This window comes from Rhinolophus sinicus, chromosome 6 (genome assembly GCF_057876585.1).
Source record: "Rhinolophus sinicus isolate RSI-liver-muscle chromosome 6, RSI-T2T, whole genome shotgun sequence".
NCBI lineage: Eukaryota > Metazoa > Chordata > Mammalia > Chiroptera > Rhinolophidae > Rhinolophus > Rhinolophus sinicus.
The window spans coordinates 43,663,920-43,678,393 of NC_142506.1; the positions used below are offsets into that span (position 1 = coordinate 43,663,920).

At 41.5% G+C, this 14,474-nt stretch overlaps 1 protein-coding gene across 3 annotated transcripts in view; it reads left to right on the plus strand.

Moving 5' to 3' along the window:
• COG2 (component of oligomeric golgi complex 2) overlaps nucleotides 1-14,474 on the plus strand; it is a 39,584-nt gene that overhangs the window by 15,471 nt on the left and 9,639 nt on the right. For all 3 annotated transcript variants that reach the window (XM_019757371.3, XM_019757372.3, XM_074316439.2), the window contains 4 exons: nucleotides 1,475-1,599; nucleotides 5,016-5,142; nucleotides 8,505-8,644; nucleotides 14,334-14,395. In XM_019757371.3, the coding sequence (XP_019612930.3) occupies nucleotides 1,475-1,599; nucleotides 5,016-5,142; nucleotides 8,505-8,644; nucleotides 14,334-14,395 (454 nt within the window). The remainder of the gene's footprint in view (nucleotides 1-1,474; nucleotides 1,600-5,015; nucleotides 5,143-8,504; nucleotides 8,645-14,333; nucleotides 14,396-14,474) is intronic.

The following is a 14,474-nucleotide window of genomic DNA, read 5'->3' on the forward strand; positions in this document are numbered from 1 at the left end:
TCTAGTGGGTGGAATAGAACAGTTCAGCAGATAACGACACTGCAGTGCGTGTGCGTGGTGCGGTGCGTGTGCATGGTGCGGTGTGCGGTGCGATGTGTGTGTGCGGTGTGTGTGCGGTATGTGTGCGCGGTGTGCGTGTGTGCGGTGCGGTGTGTGTGTGTGGTGCGGTGCGTGTGTGTGGTGTGTGTGCGCAGTGCGTGTGCGGTGCGTGTGCGCGGTGCGGTGCGTGTGTGTGGCACAGAAGCGTGCGTGGCGCAGTTGCATGCATGGCACAGGAGTATGCTGAAAACTCCGACACGTGAAGGCATGAGAAGCAAGGTCTTCACAGAACAGATTAGGCCCCAGTCATCAGAAATGTGGAGGAGTTGGCCCAGCCAGGAAGGTCAGGGGGAGAGCAGTCAAAGCCCGGGGACTTGTATAAGCAAACTGCAGAATAATAGCATCAACCCGGAACTTGGCTATGCATTGTCCCCCTCCTGTTCGGATACAGTGAAAATACCCGACATAAGTATATTCTGCCTTGAGTAGCCAGGATGTAGATTGCACCACATGAAATTGCCAGTACTCAACTATTTCTGACATACAAAGATGGCAGTTTCATCTGGTTCAAACTGGTAGAAGTCACAGAGCCCATCCACAGCAGGTGCAGACCTCCTTCCAAGCACCGGTCAGGGTGGCAGTCCCCTCTGTCAGTAAGTGCAAAGCGTCTACTCTGTGACTTCAGGGTGAAAGTCTCCTGCTTTTAAAAGGGGAAAATTGAATCCCATTGATAATGAAATTTAAGGATTAATTTCACTAACCATGTGAGCTCTTTTAGGGTTACTAAAAATGATGATATATCCATTCCCTCTTTGTATTGTATTGTATTTCATAGCTGTCTTGATTGGGCTGAAAAAGATAAATTATCTATATTGTTTCTTATGAAGTGAAAATATTTGTTACTAATTTTTGCCTTTGTTTTTCATTGAATTGAATCTAATGAAGTTTCATTGGTATAGTAAGTAAACCATGGCCACATTTTTATTTTATTTTGCTTGTCATCTTGTTATTCACCCCTTGACTGTCAACCTTACCACAAAAATAAAATAATGAAGAAAATAAAATGTATTTTTTTCATCTTTCTCTGTCTCAAACCTTCCCCTAATCTGAAGAGATGGCCAAAGCAGTAGGAAGCTGTTGTCAAGCGGGCTCATTATTTTTCAAACTCAGAGGGATGCACATGGATGGGCCTGGTTTTTCAGCTTCAGGCCAGTCTCCATTGCCACCCTGTGTCCCCACGGGGTCAGAACTGTCTTGTCCTAGGAACTATCATAGTTTTAAGTGAGACTATTATTTACCTACTGTGTAGAAAACATGTCAGTTGGGGAGGAGGGTGGGTACGAGGAAGTATTTTTTTAAGGTTTTCTTTATTCTTTGTAGTATGTTGTTCATACTTTTAGGTGCTTTTTTAAAAAAATGATATTCCTTTTACCAGGTGATTATTGAACAGACTGTTGAGTCTCGTCCAGACGGCCTTCAGACCATGTACAAGAAGCTCCTGGACTTTGTCCCTCACCATTGCCGCCTTCTCCGAGAAGTCACAGGCGGAGCCATCTCCAGGTACTTCACACTGCAGTGCGCAGAGCGCGCCTCGGCGTAATGGCGGCGCCTGTCGCCTGGAGTGCCCGCTGCTACAGGCTGCCTGTGTCAGCTGGGTACACGCACACCTCGGAGACACTGCGGGTTCGGTTCCAGGCCGCCGCAGTGAAGCCGGTATCACAGTAAAGTGAGCCACACGGATGTTTGGTTTCCCAGTGCACATAAGTTATGTTTGTACTATCCTGTGGTCTATTAAGTGTGCAATAGCCTTGTGTCTAAAATAACAACATGCTTAGTTAAAAATTGCTTTATTGCTAATAATGCTGACCATCATCTGAGCCTTCAACGAGTCTTAGTCTTTTCACTGGTAGAGGGTCTCCCCTGCAATTTGTAAGCAGTGCGAAGCACAGAAAGGTGAAGTGCAGTGACACGAGGTGTGTCCTCCTACGTGTAACTCCCCACGTGCTGCGGGCGGTGTCATCGCCTCGCTTTGCAGAGAAGGAACTAGTAGGTGGAGCTAAGCTGACACTCCTCTCTGAATCCTACCTAAGCACGTGCTTCTTCCCTCTGCACTCTTACCTGAGTCAGTTTGAAATCAAAATTGGTTTCCTTCCGTTTTTCTAGCATCATAATACCAATTCAGTTACATTCAACTCGCTTTATACTAATTATGATTGAAGTCAGCTTCAGTTTTCCCTCCTTCTTTTATGTAATTTCCATGGCTTTGCAGTTCTGTTCATAAACATCCCATTACTTTTGACCATTGCCATTGTCCCAGCCCAGGCCTTTGTCCTCTTCGCTCCAGAGTAACGGGCTCTCCCCACATGCTCTCCCTGCCTCCTCCCTGTTGCTCTCAGTCCAGCCTTCAGCATCACTTTATCCAGAAGGCCGAGTTTCAGACACTCTGCCTTCTTCCTGAGTCTTTGTGGCTTCTCGTGGCTTCATGAGGGAAGTCCAGGCGTCGTGATGCAGCGTGGACGGCCCCGTGTGCCCTGCTGGCGCCTCTCCACTCCAGAGCTCTCTGCCGTGGGACTTGCCCTGCACCACTTGGTCTCCAGCCACACAGTACCTCTTGCTCTTTCCTAACACACGCTATATGGTGTGTGTATGCGTTTTGCCTCCCTCTCCCCTGCCCTTCCAATTCCCTTTGTCTTTCTGTTTGCTGTCACTCCATAGGAAGCTCCACCTCCAATACCACTTCCTTCAAGAGACCATCTTTTATCTTGACATTCGGCATTAATGGTGTCCTCTGGATTCCACCACATGTCACTTTCACTTCCACTGAGCACTGATTTCCATCTCAACAGTGTGCTCACCTCCTGTGCCATGTCCCACATCTCCCCCTCCTGCACAGTGTCCTGAAGGTAGCAACTGCCCAGTGTTTGCAGAATTAAAGAATGAATTTATATGCAGCATTAGAAAGGCACATAAGGTCCCTGTCTTCATGTGAGCAACATATTTGGTCTTGAATTTTTGTTCTTTGAAAAGAAAACTACCTGGGATAATAAAACACTGCTTAACCTTTGAAGTACCCTCTCTGTTTTCAGTACACGAGTTCAGATGAAGCCTGGCTTTGCCACTTTTGTTTAGTAATCATTTGGATTAGGGGTAAGAATTTAGTAGAAGTTAGGATGTAAAATTTTAAAAGCTACGGTTAGGAAACAACTAGTTATTAGATTTGACTGGGCTAGTCTTCGTCCTGAAATGTCAAGTTTCAAAGCTCCACAAGTTCTTGTCCACAGTTGTCAGCATGGCAGAATTCATATGGCAGCCTCAGGAACGGGAATCACATCGTCCCTTGGTAGGTCATCGTTATTTGCTCCATGCCCCGTCACTGAGCTGCCCCTGCCCCTCCCGGGCTCAGGTTCTGCTTTTCCATTTCCAGAGCCTCAGGGCCTCCCTGTCCATCACCCTCAGTGCCCTTTATAACTGGCAGTGCCAGCGGCATTCAGGATTTACCTTCCAAAGAATACGATTAGCTCTTTTCATGTTAATCTTGCAGGTTCATGTTTTCTCTTTGGGGCTTTCATTAGGTACTTAAGGGATGAGGAGGTCTTATCATTTAATATTGCTTATGCTATGGGCACTTACGGTTTTAAAATCCATAGTTTTGTCCTTTCTCCAGATACCTTAGCAGATTTAGCTCTTCCATGATTAAGTCTGTAATAGGCTATATGCCGGAAGTGGCATCTTCTCTACCCTCCTCCGCCCTCCTCCAACCCCACCACTAATTTCTTATCAATACTTAACGATGATAAGATTATTTGATCACTCTTTCTGGACAGTAAAGCAAAGCTTCCTTGATAACCTATCTTTCTGGGTAATTTTCGCTAAGCAGGAAAATGATGTAAATTTTTTTGTTTGTTTTTAATACTTACCATGATGTTAAGTCCCATTTGATATTGATGATTTTACAACTTAAAACTATCAGTTTTAGTAAAATAAGACCATATATTGAATGGCTCACCATTTTTAAAGAAAATTATCTTAAAATAGAGCATATTATTTTATATACAATCAAAGTAGGTAGGTAGATCAGTGATATTTACAGGTCTTTAAGTTCAAGAGACATTTACGGAATCTGCCTTAACTTACTTCCGTAGTTAGCCATTACTCACACAGCACTTACTGTATGCTAGGCGCCTTGCTAAATGCTGTACAAATATTAATGCACATAGTGATCCTATGAGGTAGATATTATTGGCATCTCCATTTTAAGATGCAGAAACCAAAACAAATTAAATGACCCAAGGTTTGAGCTCAGAGTGCATGCTGTTATCTCAGTGTTGCCTTTGAGTTTGTGAATTAGAAATCCAAAGTCCAACCTTTTGGTAAAAGATGCAAAATAAAGCTGCATACACACAAAACATTAATGTCATCAGTTTTTTGTATCAAGACTTTACGTGAGCTGAAGGTAATCTTAGAGGTAGCTTAATCACAAAGCTGTTGGTAATTGGTAAATTAGCATTATTTACAATGCTTTAGGGTTTAGAGGTGTTGAGGTTGAATGCAAAGATTGCTATTCTTGTGGTATTAGACTGCTGCTTCTCTAGGACAGAGTGTAAATGTGTTATCCCATTTTAGGGGAGAAAATTGTGTCAGGCAGTTTGAAGTAGTAATTTTGCCTGTCCTCACCACCAGCTTGTTAGGGGAGTGGATACAGAGGATGTGTCAGGTTCTGTCCTCACCACCAGCTTGTTATAGGAGTGGATACAGAGGATGTGTCAGGTTCAAGGTGAGGCCGAGATCAAGGAGTGAAGCAGAAGTTTGGGTTTAGAAACAAACTAATTGACAAATATATATATATATATATTTTTTTTTAAGTTGTAATAAGTTTTAGGCTGAGGAACTTTCAGTAAAAACACCACAGTGGAATTTTGGTCTTTGTGAGTAGTAGATTATGTGTATTTGACTGCAATTTTGCTCTTATCTTACAGTGAAAAAGGTAATACTGTTCCTGGATATGATTTTTTGGTGAATTCTGTCTGGCCAGAAATAGTACGAGGATTAGAAGAGAACTTGCCCTCACTTTTCAACCCTGGGGACCCAGATGCATTTCACAAGGTACCTTTCACTCCTTTGTCTTGATTCTTGAAGATGTTAACCTGAGGTTTTAGAACAATCATGTTATCTGCACGGTCTTGATTCTGTGGTTTATTAAAAATAAAAATTTGAGCTGCCAAGTGAGCATTTACCTTAAAATACACAGGTTGCTTTATCCTAGTAACAGTTCCTGATACCTTTGGGAATAAGAATATTTTAATTTTAGAATTTAAAGTAAAAGTTAGTGTAGACACAATTGTGACTAGATACGTACATTGTTTCCTAACTTTTTAAAAAGATCTTGGGACCATTAGAAGCCAGTCTCGTTACAGGTGTTTTTCATGACACATCAAGTTTGTGTTATTTCTACTGTATAATTTTGAAGGAAAACAAAAAGTATTGGTTGGATTTTAAAACGTAGTCCATAAACGTCCTATATAATTTAAAGATTAGGAGGCCCAACTTGTTTTTTAAATCATGTTATCATTTAAAAGATTTCATGGTTATTTCAAAAGTAAATTCAACTTGTTTATTTTTTGTCGTATCATGTTTTAAAGGCAATACATAGTGTCTCAGTGAAGAATAAAGTCTTGGGCCAATGACCTGAGTTCTAGTCCCAGCTCACCACTCTTGTTGCTCAGCCTCTTGGGCCTGTCTTCCTTCTTCCCTGGATTTTGGTTTTTTTATTCAATATGACAGTCTTTGTCTTTTAATAGCTAATTTATTAAGTTTATAATGACTATAATCACTGATTCTTTGGGTCTTACTTTGTACTTCCTCTTTGTCCCACTTTTCTTCCTCCCTTCTTTCCTTCCTTCCTTCCCACCTTCTTTGTATTTTGGACTTTTGGGAATCTGGTTTCCTGCTGTAATCTGTGTTTTCTTCTCCACTAATTTAGAAGTTCTGCCCTTATGTCTGTGTATATTAATGAACCTTAGTAGTTACTTAACAGAATCTAAAATTCACTGGTGTTCTTCAGCCTCTAGAACAGTAAGGAAACTTAGAGTACTTTAATGCTAATCACCCTACTCCATAGTATATATTATTGTTTCCAGGGCAGGGTCTTAGTTCTATTTTGACTTTTTTAATCCCCCCAAATAGGCATTATTTTGTTGTTGTTTTATATGGTCATTATCCTCTCAGAATTATCCCCCAAGTTTATCATTTCCTTTGCGTACTATTCCTTCTTGGGTATTAGAACTACCTTCTTGGATCATTTCCTTCTTTCTGAAATTCATCTGTTAGAATATTTTTTAGTATAAACTTCATCTTTTATAATAAACCCTGAGTTTGTGTTTGTTTGAAAATTACTATTGCTTTCATGTTTTAAAGGTAGTTTTGCTGGAAATAGAATTTTCTACACTTTGAACATTGGTTTTTGACTTCTGTTATGAAATTAACCGTTAACTTAATTGTTGTTTCTTTGTAGTTAATGCCTTTTGTCCTCTGGCTGCTTTTAAAATCACTGACTTTCGTGTGCTGTTTTATTATAATATATTTAGTATGAGCTTCTTTTTATTTATTGTATTTGGGATTTAATGGGTTTCCTGAATGTGAGGATTGGTGTCTTTTATCAGTTGTGGAACATTTTAATCTATTATCTCATCAATTGTGCTATTCTCTCATTCTTTTGTTACTTCCTTCTAGAACTCTTGATTAGACCGCTTCATTTTATCCTTTATGTTTCTTAAATGTACTTTTATATTTTTCATGTCTTTGCTTCTGTGCTGCATTCTGGGTAATTTATCAGGACCTGCCTTCTAGTTTACCAATTCCTTCTTCAGTTGTGTCTAAATTGTTTTTTTACCTGTATGTTGTTTCCAATTTTAGTTATTCTAATTTTCATTTCTAGAAGTTCTATTTGCTTCTTTTTCTAATCTGCCTAGTGAGTTTGATTGTTAATTTTTAAAGTGTAAAGAAACACAAGGTAAGTGTGGTGTGAGCCTGGGGCCTGGCAGACTTCAAAACAGATAAGGCAACAAATTGGTAGCTTATTGTCCCAGAAATATCATTTAGCTGGGCTAATTGTCCCATGTTACAGTATGTTGACAGTTACTTTTGTGATTTTTAAAAATAGGTTTTTTAAAAAATAGATATCATAAACAGAATAATAGTCTTTAGCATTTACAATTTAAGACTCTTTACATTTTGCTGTACTCCTTAGAGAATCATATTGATTATGTTAGGCTAGGAGATGTTTCAGCTCAGAAATGAAGTTTTCTGATAGAACTTTGACTTTAGAATTCCAAACCAGTATTTAATATTGGTGGGTACAGTTTCCAGCAAGCATCTATTTCTTTCAAGAAATGCTTTCCGCTTTCAGCTTTAATGTAACATGCTTCTTGTGAAGAGGGAAATATTCTTGTATTCCATTAGCATCCATTATATGCAGAGGTATAGTTTCATCCCAAAAGGAATAAATAATACCTTTGTCTCAACTCCACACACCTGACCATACTCAGATGATTACATAACTGTTGCTCAAAACCAGTTGAAAGAAATTTAAAACCTGTAATGTTTATTGCACTAAAATTCCTGTTGAAGCACAGACATCAGTATATTTAGGTGAATGGTTTTGTTATCGGGAATTGAGCCCCTCTGAATTGTGAGGTATATGGAAAGTCCAGCAGTATTTTCCCGAGAGCCTGAGGGCCTGGGGAATAGAGTGCCCTTCACAACAGCTGCAGTTTTGCTCTACTGACTGACCAGGGTTCTGTTTCCTCTATTTCCTAGCTTTGTCTTCAGGTACATTCTCTCTGAGCCTAAACAGAAGAGGAAACATCATTTGTAAAATGGGGGATGATAATAATTGTAGTTACCTTATAGGGTAGTTTTGTGGGTTAAATTAAATAGTACAATTTTAAGCACAATCTGTAGGTGATAAGTGTTAAGTAAGTGTTAACTGCTGCTCTTAATGGTGCTGTTAGATCCCCATCAGTTTCTGTGCTGCCTCATCTATAAAAATGATGTAATAACTCACATGGTTTGAGTCTTTCTTTCCTTCTTAAACATGTTCTCCTCCGTCTGGAGAGTCAATGAAAATTACAGCACTTAAACTGCCATCACATCCAATTCCAGTGGACTGGGTTAGGGGTGCCCTAGAATATGACAGCTGTCCCTTCAAGAGCACTGGATTTAGAGTCCCTGGGTTTCCGAATGGACTCACCGTGTAAGACCTTGAGCATGTCACAGAAATACTTGGGACATTACTTGACGTTGAAGTGGGAACCTTGGAAGGAAGCTCCCTTAAGGTCCCTATCAGCTCTAGAAACTATGATTCTGTGTGTTGACCTTTTTTATCTTGATTACAGTTTCCAGTATATGCTCCCAATTCCGGTTAGTTTGCTTACAATGAAAATGCCATGTGTTTGTTCTTATTTTAGAAATACACCATAAGTATGAATTTTTTAAGAACATTTGAACGGCAGTGTGGATCCCAGGCCAGTGTAAAAAGGTTAAGAGCACATCCTGCCTATCACAGCTTCAATAATAAGTGGAACTTGCCTGTTTATTTTCAAATAAGGTCAGTAATTTATTCACCTCCCTCCTCCACCTTTCTAAAATAGAATTTGAAACGGGGATAATGATGTTGTCCCAGTTAACAGCCCCTCCTTTGTGATCACCATACTGTTCTCTGGGAAACAAAATTTAAAGTGGAAATGTACAAGAAATATCATGATTGCCAAAGTTGTGGCTTGCATGACAACAGGATAAGATTTATTTTTTTATAATTAGAGAGCTGAGAACACTGGAATGAGCAGGACTCCAAGCCTAGCTTCATTTTCACGCTCATGTTCTCTCATTCATTGGGGAAAAGACAGAGGAAAGTAAGAATTACGAAGTAGTTCTTTCTTGCCCTTTACCCTGTCTCATCACCTGCCTCAAATAGTGGACCTGTCCACATCTATTGTCTTTGCTCATCTGTAACATTGTTTCCCTCAGGGAGTGGGTAGAGCATCACTTTAAGTATTCTTTGCACCTGATTCAATCTACCAGTTTATCAGAATTCTAGTTACTATTTTTGCTTCATTTATAATCTTTGTGACATTTGTTTTCTGTTCTGGAAAATGGTACCACTTCTAGATATTATGATGCTATCACCTGTGTCAGTAGGTGATTTTATTAACTACTTGAGGAATTTTATGATAAATCCATTACAATATATATGTTCCATTAGAAAAATAGGTGATAATAGCCATTTTTGCAGATTCTCATGAATGAGGTCATGGCAAGTTCCTCTGTAGAGTGGCATTAATGAGAGCGTTTTAATTGAAATGCTCTGTAAAGAATCAGGGTTTTTGTTTAAATTTCTGGGTGCTTTCGTTCATTGTGATGCAGTCCTTTTCCTGAGTTCTGAGGGAAAAGTACAGAGGGGAATACAGTAAGAATCACGTACTGTGATTATGATACGTGTGTGATTGAGAATGTATGTAGTCACCTTTGGTAGTGAAATCACAGTTTTCCAAAGATTAGTAAGGCGCCCTTTCACACGTACAATGCTGTGGCTTATGCTTAATTTCCTGGGGTTACATCATTATGTATCTTGTCCTTTAGTAGGAAACTAAGGACTTGTTCATCTAAAAGTCATGGACTACACTGGGGACATGATCAAGATGAAGCCAGGGCAACAAGCCCTTTTGATTCATGATCAGAATTTAAAATAGTGAAAGACTGCAGTAGAGAAATAACGTTTACATTTTACCATTTCTTTTGTAGTCCAAATTGGGAATTAGATTGCCTTAGATATCTGATGCCATCACAGCACATCCTTCTTCCTCCTGCCTCCAAACTCCTCTGCTGGACTGGGCCCCACAGTGGTAGCCCAGCCTCGCTGCAGCCAGTGCCCCTCATTCCAGGTTCTCCCAAAGCTAGTACTTCAGCCTTAACATGTGTTGAAACTCAGCCAGTTTCCTGACTTTTTTCCTTCCCCAGATTTTAGACTTAAGCATTCAAGGGGTTGGTTAACTTTTCTTTATAAACTGTTTTATTTCAAATTAATGAAATTTTTAAAAATTATGTTTGAGTTATAAAGTATGGGACTTGTTCTCAATATGTTTGTTTTTCCATTTAAAAAATAAACTCAAGTAATACTTTGTAGGACTCGCCTATTGATTTTTGTCAGGCGTTGGATTGTTTACCTTGAGCCATGACAAAAAGTTCTGCACACACGGCTGAGTCAGGGTTGCACTGTTACCCGTCACTTCAGGTTATTTAAAGTAAGCCTAAAACCGGTGGGGTGGGAATGTTTGACATGTTTCTAAGGAGAAATATTAACATTGCGCTCTTAGTAACGGGTCTGTGCCTGGAGCTGACTATGCCTCCATCCCAGGCATCTTCAGGGTAGAGGGCAGCTGCCCCCCCACCTCTGTGAACACATTGGTCCCCTCACTGCCCCTAATACCCTATTGTGTCTGCATTTCTTTTGTTCTTACAGGAGTATTGGAAGTAGGTTTAGGATTCCGTTTCTCATAGGAACAAAATAAATGCAAATGTGATTTTAAAAAAGCAGCCTCAAATTTAGTGAGTCAGTGGCTACCTGGAAACTGGTATTAACTCCTTAAATGCCAAAGTCTACGTTTTAGGTCTTTTTTAATTGACATCTTTCTAGATTTTATGTATTTCCAGAACATTTGTATGTGTATTCTGTATGTTTTCTTCAGTACATACTGAACATACCTCCTTTGTGATGTAGAATTCATAGTGTTAACGCGCTTCCATTTCCCTCTGCCCTCCTTAATTAATTATGCACGCGCAGTGGAGATGCGCGGTGCGCAGAGTGGACGTGCACTCCACAGGGTTTCCGAAACTCAGGGCAGTTCCTTGCTCTCTAGCCACAGCCACAACTATTATTATTACCCTTTTCATTTTTTGATAAGTACTTTTATATTATTGTAGGCCTGTGGCATGCATGGAGTAATATGTCTAGACACCTTGCCCAAACCCAAATTGAAGAATTTAGAAATGTTTGTATTTGGAGTCGGCCTTCTTAGAAATATCTATCAAGAGTAGAATGACATTCCATATACATGTGAAAACTACAGCACAACTTCTCAAGTTTCACCAAAGTATCTATCCTCTCTCATGTTTTGCCATTTTCCAAAAAGAAACATGACCAGATGTAACCTTCATTCCTGGAAGTGACTGCCCAGGAAAGTTACATGAGGCTGTGCTGGGCTCCTGGCTGGGGAGGCACAGCTCTGTCAAGTGAAGGAGGCAATTCAACTTTCATGGATCTTTCCACTTGGTCAGAATCAGGATGTCTCTGAACTGCTGTAGTGCCTGCTGCATCTGTTTTCTGTATTTTTTCAGAATTATCATAAATACATAAAATTTCGTCTCCCATGTCTTTACTTACTACTAAATCTCACCTACTCCTCCTTGTCATTGTAGAGCTTCAAGCTGACTGCTTGTCATACTGCATTCCAGTGTGACAGTGCCATATGTTATGGAACCATTTTCTTGCTTGGGACCATTTAGGTGGCTTCCAGTTTTTCCCACTTATAAGCAGTGCTGTGTTAGCTGTCAGGCTTGTTCTTTGTTGGAGGTTACTTCCTATACTTTGCAGAGATTTTGAAAAAAGGTGGAGTTAGGGGCCTGGGTTGAGAGCTCAATGCTGGTTTGCTCTCCCAGCTGCAGAGCTGTCCCTTGTCCCTTCTTTTCATTGTGCTTACGGTCACTGCTTCCTTTTGCTGCCATTCAGGGGCTAGTGTCCAGTGCTCTTGTCTCTTATCCCACTTTTCTATCTGTCACTTGTTCCTTCTGTGCCTCATTGCCACATGGAGTGACTAGCATTACATGAGCTTCGTTAGGCAGTCATAGGATTCCTTTCTTTCCATGGAGCATATAGGAAGCTGCGGGAAACTAGCCAGCCCCAGTGGTCCCAGGTGCCCTTAGAGGCTCCTGCTCTCAGCTGCTTTGCACCCTCGTTGAGGGCAGGGCTGCTGCTTTTTGTCTGAAGTGCTGTTTCTTTTACTCTTCAGACAATTTCCTTAAACTCAGTCTGAACTGCTTTTTAAAAGCATCTATGTACTATCAGAAAACCAAAATTACCAATTAGGTAAATGGAGCTTAAGCGTGTATCAGAACTTACTGCTAGCAAGGGCCTAGCAGGTGATAGAAGAATGTGCTGGTACAGAGGTTTGAAGATGTCAGAGTTGTATGGTTGGGGAACAGAGCTACATCAGCACTTAAATAAAGTGCAGTCGTGTGCTGCATGGCAATATGTCAGCCATTGACAAATCACACGTATGACGGTGGTCCCGTAAGATTATAAAGGAGCTGAATTTCCTGTAAAAGATGGAAGGGTATGTGGTTCGGGGGGATTTTTTTTTTTTTTTCTCTGAGGGAGCAATATCTGTGCGCTTGGCAGTAGATGCCCTCTCATAGCACCTCAATCTTGGGTGCACGGATGACACCGCAATCAGCCAGCCACTGACCTGTCTCAGCACAGAGGAGCCCCACCCCCACCCCCGAGTGCTACATATTCAGAGGGCACCACAGCCCTCCCAGGTCCAGCTCGACGGTCTTCAGGACACTGCTGTAACTTCTTTGTTGAGGACCCAAGATGCTGCATGAGGACACAGGTCCCCAGGAGCCTCCTCAAGTAGTAAGTGCCACGGCCACTTGAGTGAAAGCTTCCGGTGGTGGTGTGGAGCCAGCCTGTCCCTGTGCTTGGGAAATAGTTTCAGGTCACAATGATATAAAGCATAGGTAAGTTTTATGTCTTCCATCAGTTCAATGCTAGAAAGAGCCCTTTGTGCTAGATTTGGTCAATGGAATTGAAAAATTTCCAAAGTCAAAATATTGAGTTCTCGGTTCTACACTGTCCATGTGCAACACCTCTTCTTTTTTTTTCTTTTTTTTTTATGAATACCACAAAGTTTCTTAATCTCACCACTGCTCCAACATGCAGTAGCCAAAGCCACATTGCCATGAGAGTTCCCTGTGTGTCTTTATCTCTCCATCTTGATGTGTGATTCCTACTGGTCCTCAGCCAGTTTCTCTTCAATATTTCCCATCAGTCCAGCCCACATCTCTGTTCATGGAGCAGCATGGACAGCTTCCACGTCCTGTTTCTAACCTTTCAGAAGGAAGCGGGGGGAGGGCTTGTGGGACAATGTTTAAAAGTCTCCAGGAGTGGGTGGTTTTGTCCTAGGCCTCACGCCACTCACACTCACTGTCCGACTCACCCAGAGCAGCTTCCCGTCCTGCAGGCTGCATCCAGACTGAGTGCCCTGTGCAGGTGGACCATTTGGTATCTTTTATACCGTGTTTTTGCTGTGCCTTTTGTAAGTTTAGATACACAAATACTTACAGTTGGCTACAGTACCCAGTACAGGCACGTGCCATCCGTACAGGTTTGTAGCCCGGGAGCAATGGGCTGTACCACCGCCGAGGTGTCCAGTGAGCGGTAGCCCAGGTGTGTGCGTGTGTGCCTCTGTGATGTTCGTGTAGCCATGAGGCGCCTAATGACGCACGTCTCAGAACGTGTGCCCTCGTTAAGCAGAACATGACTATATATTTATACAGTTTCATTTCACAAAGTCATAAATGTGTCCACCTCAGTTATTAAAACAGGAGTATGTACAAGGTGTTCTCAGATGCGGGGTGGGCCAGCTGTCAACAGGAAAAGCAGAAGCTCGCTTAGGAGCAGTGGTGCAAACACTGAACAGCTGCCTATAACAGGGCAGCAGAAACTCAAGCACCAGGCACCGAGCCGTTCTGGCTTTAACTGGCTACTGCAGTGTGTTTCTCAAGCTGCAAACAAAGATATAGAATACAGCTTTCCCATTTCTTAATTTGGGGCCATTTCCTTTCCTGCTGATACGGATGGATTGGAGAAACCACAGTCTCATCACCTTGAGGTGATCACGTTATTATGGTCACAGGGGACTTGCCAGAATTGACTTCTTGGTGGAGACAACGAGGCAGATTGTTTGGTATGAAAAACATCGGGTTTGTTGTGATTCAGATCGGCTACAAATAACCGGCAGACCCTATATGACAACAGCTTAATCAAGATAAGTTTATTTCTTGCTCGGTAAAAAGAAGGCTGGGAGAACAGGCAATCCAGGGCTGGCTGGGCACCTCTGAGCGTTGGCTTTATCGACAAGCCAGTGCCAGAAGTTCCTGGTACTTAGCGAGGGAGGAAAGCAGATGCGAAAGGCGTCTAGTGGCAGCATCAACACTAATTGGCACTCTTGTTGTCTCAGATTCAGAGAAATAGCGGGGTCCTTAGAAGCAGCACTTACAGATGTACTGGAAGACGCTCCAGGTAACTTCCCCAAAGTGGTAAATGACAGGCTATCCCTGAATGTGTATAAGCTCACCAAGGCATGTAGACCTAATGCCCG